Genomic DNA, 19689 nt, shown 5'->3' on the forward strand with positions numbered 1-19689 from the left:
ATATCAGGTGTTTTGGTCACTGATCTATACAAAGCAGCCCTTTATCCAATAGGTTGAGGCTATACACGGCATTTTTTTTATTGGCTGGTGACCAGTGAGACGCCATGCGCGGTTCTCCGTACAGACCCTGTCAACAACACTTGCATTATTACACGGTGTAGAGTCTGTTTGTGAGATCGGAGAGTATTAGTTTTAACCGTCAAATAAAATACGTTTGCAAGCACGACCCGGATTCTGAAATCATCTTATTTGTCCGTGTTCGGTGTTCTGCGTTAACACCCATCCCCCACGCGCGCACACCGGGCCCGCATTCCTGCCTGCAACCAGGCCGTCTGTACGCATGCGCGCTCTTCACGGGGCAATGAGCTTGTAGAGGGGGCGCTCGAGACTGTAGAGAAGGCCGTTCCGTTCCGTTTCGAGCGAAACCAGCGGAGAGGAGGGTGAGGGGAAGGGAAAAAAAGCGATCTGGCTCGGTCGGTCTTTGTTTCTACCTTGAAGGATATCGAAGGGACACAACAGAGAGACTACACCGATAAAATTCCCTGCCTGTAAGTCACCGGCCTTTTATTTCTTTTACGCAGTCAATTTAAGAACATATTATTCTTGGAAATTGGATTTTAGAAATCAAATAAATGTGTTATGGTACGTTTAAATTGGAAGAAATCGGTAGACATGACCAAGATCTCAGCCCATATTTCCGCGGCGCTGACAGCAGAGCAAATGAATGAATTTGGTGAAGTTTTCGGGAGGTATGTAGAGCGGAGACGGAGACCGGGGTACGGGAGGCGCGCTGGATCAATCACATCGAGACTCAATTATACTTTTTTAATATTCTGCTGTATCCCAAACGATTAACAGAACCGATTTTTCCACCGTACTGAACCGGTGAACGGCATGGTCGCTAGTAGCAGACTAGATAGCCTGCTAACCATTAGCAATGCAGTACTAGCTTGTGAACTCTTTCAGTCTTTGTGATAAGGTCTTCAATTTAAACGTATTTAGCCAGGTAACGCTATACATGTATACGTTTGGTCGTGATTTTAAAAAGTCAAATAAATAAAAGCAATTTTACTTCAAACAAACCAACAAGGCTAATTGAACCCGCCTAACTTCCTCGCTACAGTAAACATATCTGGTTAGCTGCTAAGCTAAATAGCTAGCGACTAGCTAGCTCTAACCTAACTGATAATGTTTTGTTTTCAATCAAGTTTGTTTAGCTGGATTGTCTGGCTAGCTGCCTAGCTAGCTACAGTGAATTGATGAGCTGCTTTTATTTGTTTTGCCCTCACAGTCTAAATTGATTGCAAATTACACGCTCATCTTTAAGAAATGTATGCTACGTTTTGCCAACATTTGTTGTTTAATTAGCCGGTCTAACTTATTGCTTGTTTGTATGGAGAAGTGACTCTCTACTGCAGTACTGTATACGATTCTCAACTTATTCTAAGATGCTAGCTTGCAATTTTTTTTGTAATTAAGCCAATTATTGTATTGCATCAGAAAAACCTTTTCGAATCTTTTATCTATTGAAACCATTTGGTGTTCAGTTAGATAAAGACCAATAGGCAAGGATTGTGTTTATTAAAGAAACCTGCCGGTAACGGGGAGATGTCGGAGAGCAACAAGCACCAGATAACATGCCGGTCACTCAACACACTACGACCAGACCAGCGGAACACCACACACGGACACACCCGTACAAATGCACATATCAACAAATATATCATATTTGACCTAATTGACCCAAACGTCATTGGCTGGGTGAATTCGTTTGCAAGCTTCGTGTGGAGTAATTACATCAGAATGGATGAAGATGCTTACATGCACATACTGTTAATCAGATTCCTTTGTCCAAATCAACTTGCATTGAGTAAGCGTACATAACATGATGCGTTACATTTTATTTAGTGATCAGACTCTTATTCAAAGGGACATATAAACAGCAGACATATTGTGTTGTATCATAGCACTGAAGTAGTCCCCTGTGTGGCTGGGCTCTCTGGGCCCTTTACTGTTGTAAAGCTCTCTCTTGGAAGTCGCTTTGGATAAAAGCGTCTGCTAAATGAAATGAATAAATGTAAATGTACTGTTTACTGCCCCGACTTTACAAGGGAGGGCAGCCCCTCTCCTGTCTCTCTCTCACCTCTCCTGTCTCACCTCTCTCTCCTGTCTCACCTCTCTCTCCTGTCTCACCTCTCTCTCTCCTGTCTCACTTCTCCTATCTCCTGTCTCTCCTATCTCCTGTCTCACCCCTCTCTCTCGTCTCACCTCTCTCTCTCCTGTCTCTCCTGTCTCACCTCTCTCCTGTCTCCTCTCCTATCTCCTGTCTCACCGCTCTCTCTCCTGTCTCTCCTATCTCCTTTCTCCTGTCTCTCCTCTCCTGTCTCACCTCTCCTCTCCTGTCTCACCTCTCCTCTCCTGTCTCACCTCTCTCACCTCTCTCTCCTGTCTCTCCTCTACCTCACCTCTCTCCTGTCTCTCCTCTCCTGTCTCACCTCTCCTCTCCTGTCTCCTCAGACTGACCAGCGGCTGACTCCAGACCCTGAGACATGTCCACCCCGGACCCCCCTATGGGAGGAACCCCTCGTCCGGGGCCCTCCCCAGGCCCAGGCCCCTCTCCCGGGGCCATGATGGGCCCCAGCCCCGGCCCTGGTCCCTCACCTGGCTCCGGCCACACCATGATGGGCCCCAGCCCTGGCCCGGGCCCATCGCCTGGCTCCACGCACACCATGATGGGCCCCAGCCCCGGTCCCGCTGGCCCTGGGCAGTCTCACCCCCCCCAGGGGCCCGGGGGGTACCCCCAGGAGAACATGCACCAGATGCACAAAGTAAGATGTTTGGTGGATGTGTCTCTGTGCTAAATGAGTCAACATTACAATCTTGTACAAGTCAACTGTATTGTTAACTACGTGTGGTGTGTGCAGCCTATGGAGGGCATGCATAAGGAGGCGGTGCCTGATGACCCTCGCTATGCCCAGATGAAGGGGATGAGACCAGGGGGGCACAGCGGCATGGGACCCCCTCCCAGCCCCCTGGACCAGCACTCCCAGGGTAAGCCCTCCCAGACCCCGTCCCAGCCCCCCCTAGCCCCCTTCCCCCTTGCGGGGGGCTTGGTATGTACTCGGTGTAGAGGATTTTTTCTTTAGTTCCATCCCTATGTGTTGATTTTATAAACCAGCGAAGCTGCCTCCCCCTCCTCTCCAGGATACCCCTCCCCTCTGGGGGGCTCGGACCATGCCCCAAGCCCTGTCCCGGCCAACGGCCCTCCCCCCGGCCCCATGATGCCGTCCGGCCCGATGGAGGGCAGTGGGGACCCCCAGGCGCTCGGGGCCCCTGGCCGCGGGGGAGGCCCAGGCCCCGGCCCCGGTGCTGGGGCTGGGGCTGGTGCTGGGGGTCCTGCTCCCTTCAACCAGAACCAGCTGCACCAGCTCCGGGCTCAGATCATGGCCTACAAGATGCTGGCGCGCGGCCAGCCCCTCCCAGACCACTTGCAGATGGCTGTGCAGGGGAAGAGGCCCATGCCTGGCATGCAGCAGCCGCCCCTACCCAACATGGCCGCCGGACCGGGGGCAGGGCCAGGGGCGGGGCCCGGGCCTGCTCAGGCCAACTATAACAGACCTCACGGTAAGCTGCCACTAACCCATTGGATGGAGGAGATGTCCGTCAAGCACACATATAGATAGATGGGGAGATGTATGTATGTATGTATATTGATACAGATGGATATTGATAAATACTGATACAATATACATCTCTTATAGATGTATGTAGAGATATTAATGTACGTGTGTGTGTGTCTATAATGTACATGTGTGTGTACTGTGTATAATGTTACAACAAGATGAGCAGGAAGAGAGAGGGTTTGAGACCCCTGGTGGTCACTGCTGGTATCCATGGCTGTGTTGCCGTGGAAACCCTATTACCGAGGCTGATGTTGCCGTGCTCTGCAGGTATGGGAGGACCGACCATGCCCCCCCCTGGCCCCTCTGGACCCCCCAGCATGCAGGGGCCCCCAACCAACGGCCCCCCCAAACCTTGGCCTGAAGGTGAGGTCTCGACCCCTGACCTCCGAGCTGGGATGGTGGTTATGTTCTGAGTCAAAATCAAATGTGTTTTAGAGATGATGCAAACATCTAAACACACACAGACCCCTCCCCCTCCCTACTCACAGACCCCCCCTCTCCCTACTCACAGACCCCCCCTCTCCCTACTCACAGACCCCCCCTCTCCCTACTCACAGACCCCTCCCCCTCCCTACTCACAGACCCCCCCCCTCCCTACTCACAGACCCCCCCTCTCCCTACTCACAGACCCCTCCCCCTCCCTACTCACAGACCCCCCCCCTCCCTACTCATAGACCCCCCCTCTCCCTACTCACAGACCCCCCCCTCTCCCTACTCACAGACCCCTCCCCCTCCCTACTCACAGACCCCTCCCCCTCCCTACTCACAGACCCCCCCCTCTCCCTACTCACAGACCCCTCCCCCTCCCTACTCACAGACCCCCCCCCCTCCCTACTCACAGACCCCCCCCCCTCCCTACTCACAGACCCCCCCCCTCCCTACTCACAGACCCCCCCCCTCCCTACTTACAGACCCCCCCTCTCCCTACTCACAGACCCCCCCCCTCCCTACTCACAGACCCCCCCCCTCCCTACTTACAGACCCCCCTTCTCCCTACTCACAGACCCCCCCCCTCCCTACTCACAGACCCCCCCCCCTCCCTACTCACAGACCCCCCCTCTCCCTACTCACAGACCCCCCCCCTCCCTACTCACAGACCCCCCCCCCTCCCTACTCACAGACCCCCCCCCCCCTCCCTACACACAGACCCCCCCCCTCCCTACTCACAGACCCCCCCCCCCTCCCTACACACAGACCCCCCCAGCAGCATAGTGACCTGTGACCCCTCTGTGTTGCAGGCCCCATGGTGAACGCTGCTGCTCCATCCAGCGCCCCCCAGAAGCTGCCCCCCCCAGCCCACTGGCCGCCCCTCCCCCGCCCCCCCCTCCGTGCCCCCGGCTGCCTCCCCCGTCATGCCCCCCCAGACCCAGTCCCCCGGCCAGCCCGCCCAGCCCCCCCCCATGGTGCTGCACCAGAAGCAGAACAGGATCACACCCATCCAAAAGCCCAGAGGACTGGACCCTGTGGAGATCCTACAGGAGAGAGAGTTCAGGTGAGACCAGGAGAGACCAGGAGAGAGAGTTCAGGAGAGACCAGGAGAGAGAGTTCAGGTGAGACCAGGAGAGACCAGGAGAGAGAGTTCAGGTGAGACCAGGAGAGAGAGTTCAGGTGAGACCAGGAGAGAGAGTTCAGGTGAGACCAGGAGAGAGAGTTCAGGTGAGACCAGGAGAGACCAGGAGAGAGAGTTCAGGTGAGATCCTGCAGGAGAGACCAGGTGAGAGAGTTCAGGAGAGATCCTGAAGGAGAGAGTACAGGTGAGACCAGGAGAGAGAGTTCAGGTGAGACCAGTCTGGACCTGGACCACAACTAGCTCAGATTGGTTCCATGTGCACCAATGGTTCAATGGTGTGTGTGTGTGTGCACAGGCTCCAAGCTCGTATCGCCCACCGTATCCAGGAGTTGGAGCAGCTTCCTGGATCTCTGGCTGGAGACCTGAGGACTAAGGCCAACATCGAGCTGAAGGCCCTCCGCCTCCTCACCTTCCAGAGACAGGTACCTCCCCAGCACCCCTTTCCTCCTCCCTCCTTACCCTCCTCCTCTCTCCTTACCCTCCTCCTCTCTCCTTCCCTCCTCCTCTCTCCTTACCCTCCTCCTCTCTCCTTACCCTCCTCCTCTCTCCTTCCCTCCTCCTCTCTCCTTACCCTCCTCCTCTTTACTTACCCTCCACCTATCTCCTTCCCTCCTCCTCTCTCCTTCCCCATCATCCCTGCCCTCCTCTCTCGCTAACACTCTCCCCCTCTCTCCCCCCAGCTGCGTCAGGAGGTGGTGGTGTGCATGCGCAGGGACACAGCGTTGGAGACGGCTCTGAACGCCAAGGCCTACAAGCGCAGCAAGCGCCAGTCCCTGAGGGAGGCTCGCATCACTGAGAAGCTGGAGAAGCAGCAGAAGATCGAGCAGGAGAGGAAGCGCCGGCAGAAACACCAGGTGAGGGGCTGCTCTGAGCTGCTCTGAGCTGCTCTGAGCTGCTCTGAGCTGCTCTGAGCTGCTCTGAGCTGCTCTGAGCTGCTCTGAGCTGCTCTGAGCAGCTCTGAGCAGCTCAGAGCAGCTCAGAGCAGCTCAGAGCAGCTCAGAGCAGCACAGTATAGCAGGAGGGTTATCACATTGGGTTCTCCTTTCAGATGACTACAACTCTAATTGTGTGTGTGTGTGTGTGTGTGCAGGAGTACCTGAACAGCATCCTGCAGCATGCTAAGGACTTTAAGGAGTACCACCGCTCCATGGCTGCCAAGCTGCAGAAGGCCACCAAGGCCGTGGCCACCTACCACGCCAACACGGAGCGCGAGCAGAAGAAGGAGAACGAACGCATCGAGAAGGAGAGGATGAGGAGGCTGATGGTGAGACACACACCTGTAGACACACCTGCACACACACCTGCACACACACACCTGCACACAGCCATGTACATCCAAACACCTTTTCATACACACACCTGCATTGTCTGTGCATATGTTGTGTGTGTGTGCAGGCTGAGGATGAGGAGGGCTACAGGAAGCTGATTGACCAGAAGAAGGACAAGCGCTTGGCCTACCTGCTGCAGCAGACCGATGAGTACGTGGCCAACCTCACAGAACTGGTCCGCGCCCACAAGGCCGTGCAGGCGCTGAAGGACAAGAAGAAGAAAAAGAAGAAGAAGGTGATGGTGGTGGGGGTCAGGGGTCACGGGAAGGGTCAGGGGTCAGGGTTATGGGGTCATGGGTCAAAGTTATGGGTATCTAAGTTGTCTCTTTCCTCCAGAAGCCAGAGAACACAGAAGGGGGGTCTGGACTGGGTCCTGATGGAGAGGTGAATCTGTCTGTCTACCTGTCTGTCTACCTTTTCTGTGTCTGTTTACATGTCCCTCTGCCTGCCTGTCTGTCTCCCTGCCTGTCTGTCTCCCTGCCTGTCTGTCTCCCTGCCTGTCTGTCTCCCTGCCTGTCTGTCTCCCTGCCTGTTTGTCTCCCTGCCTGTCTGTCTCCCTGCCTGTCTGTTTACGTACCTGTCTGTTTGTCTCGCTGCCAGACGGTCTACCTGTCTGTGTGTCTACCTGTCTGTGTGTCTACCTGTCTGTGTGTCTACCTGTCTGTGTGTTTACCTGTCTGTATGTTTACCTGTCTGTGTGTTTACCTGTGTGTCTACCTGTCTGTGTGTTTACCTGTCTGTGTATTTACCCGTCTGTGTGTCTACCCGTCTGTGTGTTTACCCGTCTGTGTGTTTACCCGTCTGTGTGTTTACCTGTCTGTGTGTTTACCTGTGTGTGTCTACCTGTCTGTGTGTTTACCCGTCTGTGTGTTTACCTGTCTGTGTGTCTACCTGTCTGTGTGTTTACCTGTGTGTGTCTACCTGTCTGTGTGTCTACCTGTGTGTGTCTACCTGTCTGTGTGTCTACCTGTGTGTGTCTACCTGTCTGTGTGTCTACCTGTCTGTGTGTTTACCTGTGTGTGTCTACCTGTCTGTGTGTCTACCTGTGTGTGTCTACCTGTCTGTGTGTCTACCTGTGTGTGTCTACCTGTCTGTGTGTTTACCTGTGTCCGTGTGTCCTGCTCCAGCCCCTGGATGAGAGCAGTCAGATGAGTGACCTGCCAGTGAAGGTGATCCACATGGACAGTGGCAAGATCCTGACGGGGCTGGAGGCCCCCAGGGCCGGGCAGCTGGAGGCCTGGCTGGAGATGAACCCTGGGTGGGCCAACACACACACACACACACACACACACACACACACTTGTTCTAGCCTGGACCTTGTTCTACTGAATGCTGATGTGTCTGTGTGTGTGTGCAGGTACGAGGTGGCGCCCCGCTCAGACAGTGAAGACAGCGGCTCAGAGGAGGACGAGGTAGGACCCCCTAGAGCCCCCCCAGGGGGAGGAGGAGCCCCTAGAGCCCCCCCAGGGGGAGGAGGGCCCCCTAGAGCCCCCCCAGGGGGAGGAGGGCCCCCTAGAGCCCCCCCAGGGGGAGGAGGGCCCCCTAGAGCCCCCCCAGGGGGAGGAGGGCCCCCTAGAGCCCCCCCAGGGGGAGGAGGACCCCCTAGAGCCCCCCCAGGGGGAGCTGGCTGTGAGAAAGAAGTGAGTGTGTATGTATAGAGTGTGTGTATGTGTGACCCTCCTCTGCCTCCGTCCCCCCAGGAAGAGGAGGAGGAGCCACAGTCGTCCAAGGCCACGCCCCCAGAGGAGAAGAAAAAGATTCCAGACCCGGACACAGAAGACGTGTCAGAGTTCGACGTTCGCCACATCATCGAGTACGAGTCCCCCACACACACCTTCCACCTGGGCTGCCCCCCCCTCCCACACACACACGCACACCTTCCACACACACACCTTCCACCTGGGCTGCCCCCCCACACACACACACACACACATACTCACTCTCTCTCTGTGTGTGGGCATCAGTAAGCAGTGTTCCCCCCACAGACATGCCAAGCAGGACGTGGATGATGAGTACGGCAGCGCTGCCTTCGCCCGCGGCCTGCAGTCCTACTACGCTGTGGCTCATGCCGTCACCGAGAGAGTGGATCAGCAGTCCACCCTGCTGATCAACGGACAGCTCAAACAGTACCAGGTACGGGGGGGTGCTGTGTGTGTGTGTGTGTGTGTGTGTGTGGGGCAGGGTGTGTGTGGGGCAGGGTGTGTGTGGGGCAGGGTGTGTGTGGGGCAGGGTGTGTGTGTGTGTGTGGTGCAGGGTGTGTGTGGTGCAGGGTGTGTGTGGTGCAGGGTGTGTGTGGTGCAGGGTGTGTGTGGTGCAGGGTGTGTGTGGGGCAGGGTGTGTGTGTGTGTGTGTGTGTGTGTGGGGCAGGGTGTGTGTGGGGCAGGGTGTGTGTGGTGCAGGGTGTGTGTGGGGCAGGGTGTGTGTGTGTGTGTGGGGCAGGGTGTGTGTGGGGCAGGGTGTGTGTGGTGCAGGGTGTGTGTGGTGCAGGGTGTGTGTGGTGCAGGGTGTGTGTGGGGCAGGGTGTGTGTGGTGCAGGGTGTGTGTGGTGCAGGGTGTGTGTGGGGCAGGGTGTGTGTGGGGCAGGGTGTGTGTGTGTGTGTGGGGCAGGGTGTGTGTGGGGCAGGGTGTGTGTGTGTGTGTGTGTGTGGGGCAGGGTGTGTGTGGTGCAGGGTGTGTGTGGGGCAGGGTGTGTGTGGGGCAGGGTGTGTGTGGGGCAGGGTGTGTCATCAGTGTGTTCTGCCCCAGATCAAGGGTTTGGAGTGGCTGGTGTCTCTGTACAACAACAACCTGAACGGGATCCTGGCTGATGAGATGGGTCTGGGCAAGACCATCCAGACCATCGCTCTCATCACCTACCTGATGGAGATGAAACGCATCAACGGACCCTTCCTCATCATCGTTCCACTCTCGTATGTCAGCTCTCCTCCTCCCTCCTCTCCTCCCCCCTTTCAGCTCTCCTCCTCCTCTCCGCCTCCCCCCTTTCAGCTCTCCTCTCCTCCTCCTCTCTCCTCTCCTCCTCCTCTCTCCTCTCCTCCTGCCTCCTCTCTCCTCCTCTCTCCTCTCCTCCTGCCTCCTCTCTCCTCCTCTCTCCTCTCCTCCTGCCTCCTCTCTCCTCCTCTCCTCCTCTCCTTCTCTCCTCCTGCCTCCTCTCTCCTCCTCCTCCTCCTCTCTCCTTTCCTCCTCCTCCTCTCTCCTCTCCTCCTGCCTCCTCTCTCCTCCTCTCTCCTCCTCCTCTCTCCTCTCCTCCTCCTCCTCCTCCTCTCTCCTCTCCTCCTGCCTCCTCTCTCCTCCTCTCTCCTCTCCTCCTCCTCCTCTCTCCTCCTCTCCTTCTCTCTAGTGTTGTGTGGGGAATATTAAGGCTTGAGCTGGCTTGGTCTGGAACTAACTTTTCCTTTGTGTGTGTGCAGGACTCTGTCTAACTGGGTGTATGAGTTTGATAAGTGGGCTCCATCGGTGGTCAAGGTGTCCTACAAGGTGAGTCAGACACTCTTGCGGTGCGTGTCCACTAGCAACACATGCGTACCATTAGTTTTCAATGGAGCCAGGCGAATCGCTTGCAGGGTGCATTCTGGGTAGCAACACGACTCGAGTTGAGACTTTATGTAAATGAGGAACGATTTTTGCGAGCTATGTCCAATCAGCTTGTTGTTGTGTTTCTTGTAACGTAGCAAATGTTGGTCATGGTAAACATTTATAGTTTCACAATGGAGGGCAAACTGATCTCTCTGTGGCTGCATACCCAGCCCGGCTTGATACATCTCTCTGTGGCTGCATACCCAGCCCGGCTTGATACATCTCTCTGTGGCTGCATACCCAGCCCGGCTTGATACATCTCTCTGTATTGGATGGAGCATGGTGCAAGATCGGCAATGTTGTTGTTGCTCCTGGTGGGGGTTTTGACATGTGCTGTGAGTATCCTAACAGAGGGAGGGAGCTCCTGGGACAGGAGTCTCACTGTGTGTGTGTGTGTGTGTGTGTGTGTTTGTCAAGGGATCGCCGCAAGCGAGGCGTGCGTTCGTCCCCATCCTGCGCAGCGGCAAGTTCAACGTTCTGCTGACCACCTACGAGTACATCATCAAGGACAAGCAGGTCCTGGCTAAGGTAGGACACACACACACTATGCAGGTCCTGGTTAAGGTAGGACACACACTATGCAGGTCCTGACATGGTAACCTCTCCCTCCAGCTGCGTTGGAAGTACATGATTGTGGACGAGGGTCACCGGATGAAGAACCACCACTGTAAGCTGACGGTGGTGCTGAACACCCACTACCTGGCCCCGCGGCGCCTGCTGCTGACGGGCACGCCGCTGCAGAACAAGCTGCCGGAGCTCTGGGCGCTGCTCAACTTCCTGCTGCCCACCATCTTCAAGAGCTGCAGCACCTTCGAGCAGTGGTTCAACGCCCCCTTCGCCATGACGGGGGAGAAGGTGAGATACACACACACATGTTCACACACACGTGTACACACACACACACCATGACGGGCTGAAGGTGAGACACACACATGTTCACACACACACACACCATGACGGGCTGAAGGTGAGCCAGATGTGGACCTCCCGCAGGTGGACCTGAACGAGGAGGAGACCATCCTGATCATCAGGCGTCTCCACAAGGTGCTCCGCCCCTTCCTGCTGCGCCGCCTCAAGAAGGAAGTGGAGGCTCAGCTACCTGAGAAGGTACCTCTCTCTCTCTCACACACACTCATGCTCGCTCTCTCCCTCTACTCTCTCTCTCACACACACTCATGCTCGCTCTCTCCCTCTACTCTCTCTCTCACACACACTCATGCTCGCTCTCTCCCTCTACTCTCTCTCTCACACACACTCATGCTCGCTCTCTCCCTCTACTCTCTCTCTCACACACACTCATGCTCGCTCTCTCCCTCTACTCTCTCTCTCACACACACTCATGCTCGCTCTCTCCCTCTACTCTCTCTCTCACACACACTCATGCTCGCTCTCTCCCTCTACTCTCTCTCTCACACACACTCATGCTCGCTCTCTCCCTCTACTCTCTCTCTCACACACACTCATGCTCGCTCTGTCCCTCTACTCTCTCTCTCACACACACTCATGCTCGCTCTGTCCCTCTACTCTCTCTCTTTCTATAAATGTCTCTGTCCTGATGTGTTGTGTGTGTGTGTGTGTGTGTGGCAGGTGGAGTATGTGATCAAGTGTGACATGTCAGCTCTGCAGAGGGTGCTGTACAGACACATGCAGGCCAAGGGGGTGCTGCTGACCGACGGCTCTGAGAAGGACAAGAAGGTGAGCAGATATACCTGTGTGCTTTCATGTTACTGTGTGTGTGCTGTAACTGTGTGTGTGCTGTAACTGTGTGTGTGCTGTAACTGTGTGTGTGCTGTAACTGTGTGTGTGCTGTAACTGTGTGTGTGTTGTGTTTCAGGGTAAAGGTGGAACCAAGACTCTAATGAACACCATCATGCAGCTGAGGAAGATCTGCAACCATCCTTACATGTTCCAGCATATAGAGGTACACCTCCCAGTCCACCTTAAATAGCACACCTCCCCCAGTCCACCTTAAATAGTGCGTGTTCAGATTGACCCTTGTGTGAGAGCCTGATCAGTGTTCAGATTGACCCTTGTGTGAGAGCCTGATCAGTGTTCAGATTGACTCTTGTGTGAGAGCCTGATCAGTGTTCAGATTGACCCTTGTGTGAGAGCCTGTGGTTGTTGTGTAACTCTGGTGTGTCTGTCTCCAGGAGTCCTTCTCTGAGCACCTGGGCTACACAGGAGGAGTAGTGAGTGGGTAGGTGTCTGTTACCGTCTCTTATTTACATGTATTCATTTAGCAGATGCTTTCATCCAAAGCGACTTCCAAGAGAGAGCTTTACAAAGTGCATAGGTCACTGATAATAACAACAAGATAGCCCCAAAAACATTGCGGGTAGCCAAAACATGAAGCACACATTGTGAACAACTAAAATAAGTGCCGAAGGGAAGAACCATAAGACCATGTAGTTAAGCAAGTTACAAATAAACAACATGAATCTCTAAGTGCAAGTGTACCTGTAAAATTCAAATAAATCGCTAATCCACGCTAATCAAAATGCAGTGTGTTGGTGCGACATGTTTGCATTGTTGTTAGGCAGCCATGGTCACAGTTCTAACAAGCTAGTGATGTTTTTCAAAAGTATCTGTAATCCAATATTTTGTGTGCCAGTAATGTAACGGATTACAGTTACAATTATTTTGTAATCAGATTACTTGTAATCCGTTACTCCCCAACCCTGCATGTTACGACATGTTACTGTTAATACATGTTAACATCTGTTACTGTAGTAACATGTAGTGTAAACTGTCTGTTACTGTTAATACATGTTAACGTCTGTTACTGTAGTAATATGTAGTGTAAACTGTCTGTCTGTCAGTAATGTGGTGAACTGTCTGTTATTGTCACTGTATGTTCCTATCTGTGTCTGATCCTGTGTTACTATCTGTGTCTGATCCTGTGTTACTATCTGTGCTGATCCTGTGTTACTATCTGTGCTGATCCTGTGTTACTATCTGTGCTGATCCTGTGTTACTATCTGTGCTGATCCTGTGTTACTATCTGTGTCTGATCCTGTGTTACTATCTGTGCTGATCCTGTGTTACTATCTGTGCTGATCCTGTGTTACTATCTGTGCTGATCCTGTGTTACTATCTGTGCTGATCCTGTGTTACTATCTGTGCTGATCCTGTGTTACTATCTGTGCTGATCCTGTGTTACTATCTGTGCTGATCCTGTGTTACTATCTGTGTCTGATCCTGTTTTCCTCCAGGCCAGACCTGTACCGCTCCTCGGGGAAGTTTGAGGTTCTGGACCGTATTCTGCCCAAGCTGAGGGTCACCAACCACAAGGTGCTGCTCTTCTGTCAGATGACCACCCTCATGACCATCATGGAGGACTACTTCGCCTACCGCAACTTTAAATACCTCCGCCTGGACGGTGAGGGGGGGAGGGGAGATCAAGGATGTCCTTTCCTAGTAGAACACATCCATGGTTCCTAACCGTGTGTGTGTGTGTGGTGTGGTGTGTGTGTGTGTGAGCAGGGACCACCAAGGCGGAGGACAGGGGCATGTTGCTGAAGACCTTTAACGACCCTGCGTCAGAGTATTTTGTGTTCCTGCTGTCGACGCGGGCGGGAGGGTTGGGCCTCAACCTGCAGTCTGCAGACACGGTCGTTATCTTCGACTCAGACTGGAACCCTCACCAGGTACACACACACACACACACACAGCAGGTACACACACACAGCAGGTATCCATCCCTCCATCCCTGACCCTCTCCTCCTCCTCTCCAGGACCTCCAGGCTCAGGACAGGGCCCACCGCATTGGGCAGCAGAATGAGGTGCGCGTGCTGCGCCTCTGCACCGTCAACAGCGTGGAGGAGAAGATCCTGGCAGCGGCCAAGTACAAGCTGAACGTGGACCAGAAGGTCATCCAGGCGGGCATGTTCGACCAGAAGTCATCGAGCCACGAGCGCCGGGCCTTCCTGCAGGCCATCCTGGAGCATGAGGAGCAGGATGAGGCCTGCCCCCAGGGGGGCTGGCGGGCAGGGGGGACGTGGGTGGGTGTAAGTAGACCTCCAAAAACACACCACACACCCCCCCCATCACTGACATCACTTCCATCTCTCTCCCTGTCATGCTCTGTTTCTCCCTGTTTTTTCCTTTTTTGAATCCTGCTTTTTCACACATACATAGAACAGTAGGGTTCCTCTGTTTCGTTTGTCCTAGTTTCCCTGGTAATTCCAGCATTCCGACACATGCATGGGGTTCTCCTGGAGAGATCAGACTTCTCTGAACTCTCTCTCTCTGTCTGTCTCCTCTTTCCCCCCTGGTCTTACCTCTGCTCTCTCTCCCAGGAGGAAGATGAGGTCCCTGATGATGAGACAGTCAACCAGATGATCGCCAGGAGTGAGGAGGAGTTTGAACAGTTCATGGTGAGAACCTGTCCCTCATAAGGAGAACCTGTCCCTCGTACAGGAGGACCTGTCCCTCGTACAGGAGAACCTGTCCCTCATACAGGAGAACCTGTCCCTCATAAGGAGAACCTGTCCCTCATAAGGAGAACCTGTCCCTCATACAAGAGAACCTGTTAGTTCAGACGTGGTATCTAAGTGAGTCATGTTCCCCCAGCGTATGGACCTGGACCGGCGCCGGGAGGAGGCCCGGAACGTGAAGCGCCGTCCCCGCCTTATGGAGGACGAGGAGCTGCCCACCTGGATCATGAAGGACGACGCCGAGGTGGAGCGGCTCACCTGCGAGGAGGAGGAGGAGAAGATGTTTGGCCGCGGCTCCCGCCAGAGGAAGGAGGTCGACTACAGTGACTCACTCACAGAGAAACAGTGGCTCAAGGTCAGTCAGCCCTGACTGTCTCAGATCTGGGGGAGAGAGAAGAGAGGATGGATGAATGATGAGGGAGATGACGATGGAAGGAGAGGGGGGGGGGAGGGAGATGGTTGAATGATGGAAGGAGAGAAAGGGGGAGGGAGGGAGATGGTTGGATGATGGAAGGAGAGAGAGGGGGGAGGGAGATGGTTCGATGATGGAAGGAGAGAGAGGGGGGAGATGGTTGGATGATGGAAGGAGAGAGAGAGGGGGAGGGAGGGAGGGAGGGAGATGGTTGGATGATGGATAAATAGATAAACAGAGAGGTGAGAGCAGGTCCATAGTCTGACCCCCCCCCCCTCCTCTCCCAGGCCATTGAGGAGGGCACCCTGGATGAGATTGAGGAGGAGGTGCGCCACAAGAAGACCACCAGGAAGAGGAAGAGAGACCGTGACCCCGACCTCCCGGGTCCGGCCACGCCCAGCTCCAGTGGGGGGCGGGGCAGAGACAAGGAGGAGGAAGGGAAGAAGGCCAAGAAGAGGGGGCGCCCCCCCGCGGAGAAGCTGTCCCCCAACCCCCCCTCTCTCACCAAGAAGATGAAGAAGATGGTGGACGCCGTTATTAAGTACAAGGACGGGTGAGGGGGTGTTCATGTGTGTCTCCTCTCACTCCCTGCCTGTCTGTTGCTCTCCACCTGGCTGTCTGTCTGTTGCTCTCCACCTGTCTGTCTGTTGCTCTCCACCTGGCTGTCTGTCTGTTGCTCTCCACCTGTCTGTCTGTTGCTCTCCACCTGTCTGTCTGTTGCTCTCCACCTGGCTGTCTGTCTGTTGCTCTCCACCTGTCTGTCTGTTGCTCTCCACCTGTCTGTCTGTTGCTCTCCACCTGGCTGTCTGTCTGTTGCTCTCCGCCTGTCTGTCTGTTGCTCTCCACCTGTCTGTCTGTTGCTCTCCACCTGTCTGTCTGTTGCTCTCCACCTGCCTGTCTGTCTGTCTCCACCTGTCTCTGTCTCCACCTGTCTGTCTGTTTCTCTCCACCTGGCTGTCTGTCTGTCTCCACCTGTCTCTGTCTCCACCTGTCTGTGTCTCCACCTGTCTGGCTGTCTCCACCTGTCTGTGTCTCCACCTGTCTGGCTGTCTCCACCTGTCTGGCTGTCTCCACCTGGCTGTCTGTCTCCATCTTCTGTCTGTCTCCGTCGGTCGCTCTCCACCTGTCTGTGTCTCCAGCTGTCTGTCTCCACCTGTGTCTCTGTCTGTCTGTCTCCAGCTATCTGTCGCTCTCCACCTGTCTGTCGCTCTCCACCTGAATCTGAATGTGTCTCCTGTCTTAATGGAGCCTGTCTATCTGAATGTCTCTCCTCTCACACCCTGTCTGTCTGTGACCTGCCAATCTCTAAAGGACTAGTATGCTGTAGTTGAAGTGCACTAAGAGTCTACCCCCCCCCCCCCCCACAGCAGTAATGGCCGCCAGCTGAGTGAGGTGTTTATCCAGCTGCCCTCCAGGAAGGAGCTACCTGAGTACTATGAGCTCATTAGGAAGCCTGTGGACTTCAGGAAGATCAAGGTACAGAACCAGGAAGCAGGAACCAGGAAGCAGGCAGCCGGCATAGAGGACTTGCTCTGATCAAACCATGCTCTCTCTCTCCTTCCTCCCTGCTCTCTCCCCCTCTCTCTCCTTCCTCCCTGCTCTCTCTCTCTCCTTCCTCCCTGCTCTCTCTCTCTCCTTCCTCCCTGCTCTCTCTCTCTCCTTCCTCCCTGCTCTCTCTCTCTCCTTCCTCCCTGCTCTCTCTCTCTCTCTCCTTCCTCCCTGCTCTCTCTCTCTCCTTCCTCCCTGCTCTCTCTCTCTCTCTCCTTCCTCCCTGCTCTCTCTCTCTCTCTCTCCTTCCTCCCTGCTCTCCCTCTCTCTCTCCTTCCTCCCTGCTCTCTCCCTCTCTCTCTCCTTCCTGCTCTCTCCCTCTCTCTCTCCTTCCTTCCTGCTCTCTCTCTCCTTCCTTCCTGCTCTCTCCCTCTCTCTCTCCTTCCTCCCTGCTCTCCCCCCCCCTCTCTCTCTCTTTCCTCCCTGCTCCCCCCCCTCTCTCTCTCTCTCTCTCTCTCTCTCTCTCTCTCTCTCTCTCTCTCTCTCTCTCTCTCTCTCTCTCTCTCTCTCTCTCTCTCTCTCTCCCTCTCTCCTTCCTGCTCTCTCTCTCTCTCTCTCTCTCTCTCTCTCTCTCTCTCTCTCTCCCTCTCTCCTTCCTGCCCTCTCTCTCTCTCTCTCTCTCTCTCTCTCTCTCTCTCCCTCTCTCCTTCCTGCTCTCTCCTCTCTCTCTCTCTCTCTCTCTCTCTCTCTCTCTCTCTCTCTCTCTCTCTCTCTCTCTCTCTCTCTCTCTCTCTCTCTCTCTCTCTCTCTCTCTCTCTCTCTCTCTCTCTCTCTCTCTCTCTCTCTCTCTCTCTCTCTCTCTCTCTCTCTCTCTCTCTCTCTCTCTCTCTCTCTCTCTCTCTCTCTCTCTCTCTCTCTCTCTCTCTCTCTCTCTCTCTCTCTCTCTCTCTCTCTCTCTCTCTCTCTCTCTCTCCTCCTCCCTGCTCTCCCCCCTCTCTCTCCTCCCCCAGGATCGGATCCGCAGTCATAAGTACCGCAGTCTGAACGACCTGGAGAAGGATGTGATGCTGCTCTGTCAGAACGCCCAGACCTTCAACCTGGAGGGCTCTCTGGTTAGACCTCCACCTGACCCCATCCTGATGACCCCTGACCCCAGCCTGATGACTCCACCCTGACCCTAGCCTCTCTAATCTCCAGATCTACGAGGACTCCATAGTGCTCCAGTCGGTGTTTACCAGTGTGAGGCAGAAGGTGGAGAAGGAGGAGGACAGCGAGGGGGAGGACAGCGAGGAGGAGGAGGAGGAGCTGGACGAAGGCTCAGAGTCTGAATGTGAGGGGTTAACACACACACACACACAGCAGTGATCTGTTTTCAGGACTTAAAGTATTCCGTGCCGGATGCCTGGCGTCAGCCTTGAGGAAAAATAATAATAATTTGGGAACTTGCATGCAGTTTAATATTTTCGAGTCAATTGATTTCACCTACCAATCATGTGAGTGGAATGGAGATATAACTAACGTTCCAAGCCTATCAGAAGCAGAGCAGGGCGGGTCCTGGCAACACCGAGTGAATGAGATCCATACGTCACGTTAGAGTTGTTGGTGAAAACATGGAGCGCAAACTCATGAAGCCTGGGGAAGATGCACTACTCTGAATAAATGACTCTGGGTGTGGGTAGAAGAAGGTAGAGACAGTGAGCCGTTTGGCAGTTGGTGCCAGAAACTGAGAGAGCCTGGTGCTTGTTTCTGCACGTTTTGCTCGAGAAAGCTACTATATGCCAGCAGCGGTAAGAAAGTGCTTGCTCGAGTTAGACTCGGTCATAGAGCCGCTGCCCGTGCTCTCAAACTTACGACGTTGCCTGGAGCATCTGTTACAGCTGACACACCGTGTCTATGACTGACCGTGTCTGCCACTTAGAAATACGTTTGTGCACATTTATTGCGGAAGATGAACTTGTCATTCACAATTTTGCAAATGTATGTATTTATTTATATTTACGTATTTAAGTTACAATTTTAACATACAATCGTAATACTTGAAAATAAATGGTGCCGTTGAAGATAAGTCTGTCTGTGCAGTTTCTCTCCACCCCCCAAAAAAGGTTCAGGACTTGTTTTTACTTGAACCCCTGTGTTTTCCTCCAGCTCGCTCGGTGAAGGTGAAGATCAAGCTGGGCAGGAAGGAGAAGGATAGGGGGCGGAGCCAGCGCCGCAGGGGTCGGGGCTCCAGGGCCAAGCCCGTCGTCAGCGACGACGATAGTGAGGAGGAGCAGGAGGAGGTGAGGCTCACACACTCACACACCCACACCCTCTCTCTCACACACACACAGTCACTCACACACACACACACACACACACACACACACACACACACACACACACAGACACTCTACCAGCAGTAAGTGAGGTTCTGTGTTGTAGGAGCGTTCTGCCAGTGGCAGTGAAGAGGACTGAGCACACCATCTCCTGGACCCCCCCGGACCTCCTCTTGCACCCCTCATAACCCTCCTTACCTACCCCCTCCCCCTTACCTAGTTGACTAGACAAGCTGATTTTTAGTGAGAAAATGTATTACCATTTAATAAAGTTCAACATTCAAAACTTGACAAAGAGAAGTGTAGAAGAGTGGGGGGTGAGTGGTCGTCATGGTTTCACCCCCCCCCCCCCCCCTCTGGACCACAGATAGTTGATAGTTAACGGCATTTTAAAATGAAATTCTTTTGTTGCTTTTTTTTCCTCCCTTGTCAGTTATAGTTTCAGTGTTGTTGTTGAGACAGCACTGTTGTGTAAACTGTAGCTTTCAGGTTGTATATCTCTCTCTCTCTTCCTGTAAACTGTAGCTTATATCTCTCTGTCTCTCTCCTCTCTCTCTTCCTGTAAACTGTAGCTTATATCTCTCTGTCTCTCTCCTCTCTCTTCCTGTTTCTGTCTCTTCGTTTAATTTAAGGAAACACAGGATCACGGTACACTCTAACCCCTCTCCTGAGCTGTGTGTGTGGTGGGGGGGGGGGGAGGAGGTGGGGGGGGGAGGGGGAGGGAGGGGGGGGGGCAGGGTATGAAGGTTTTTTCTCTTTTGTGTCTGTGTCACTGGAATACAAAAACTACAATAAAGACATCTCATAATTCTTCAGTGTGTCTCTTCCTTCCTGTCTGTCTCCCTTCCTTCCTGTCTGTTTCTCTCTTCCTTCCTGCTGTAGTA

The 19689-nt window shown here is 54.2% G+C and overlaps 1 protein-coding gene across 1 annotated transcript; it reads left to right on the forward strand.

The window, feature by feature from the left end:
- Nucleotides 1–371: 371 nt before the first annotated feature.
- Nucleotides 372–19496, forward strand: smarca4a (SWI/SNF related BAF chromatin remodeling complex subunit ATPase 4a). Its single transcript, XM_084677132.1, is given in 35 exon segments — nucleotides 372–548; nucleotides 2518–2828; nucleotides 2925–3051; nucleotides 3205–3624; nucleotides 3951–4046; nucleotides 4922–4967; nucleotides 4969–5175; nucleotides 5549–5675; nucleotides 5934–6107; nucleotides 6344–6517; nucleotides 6649–6816; nucleotides 6918–6965; nucleotides 7709–7839; nucleotides 7939–7993; nucleotides 8282–8394; nucleotides 8567–8714; nucleotides 9327–9490; nucleotides 9989–10055; nucleotides 10572–10682; nucleotides 10767–11009; nucleotides 11148–11261; nucleotides 11742–11849; nucleotides 11989–12075; nucleotides 12305–12351; nucleotides 13367–13533; nucleotides 13638–13801; nucleotides 13889–14155; nucleotides 14453–14530; nucleotides 14727–14945; nucleotides 15290–15555; nucleotides 16370–16478; nucleotides 17501–17602; nucleotides 17688–17820; nucleotides 18636–18769; nucleotides 18912–19496. Coding segments are annotated over 34 exon segments (4926 nt in total). The 5' UTR covers nucleotides 372–548; nucleotides 2518–2549; the 3' UTR covers nucleotides 18945–19496.
- Nucleotides 19497–19689: the final 193 nt, after the last annotated feature.

The sequence above is a fragment of the Hypomesus nipponensis genome, chromosome 17 (assembly GCF_054491055.1).
Source record: "Hypomesus nipponensis isolate SF chromosome 17, ASM5449105v1, whole genome shotgun sequence".
NCBI classification, from domain to species: Eukaryota; Metazoa; Chordata; class Actinopteri; order Osmeriformes; family Osmeridae; genus Hypomesus; species Hypomesus nipponensis.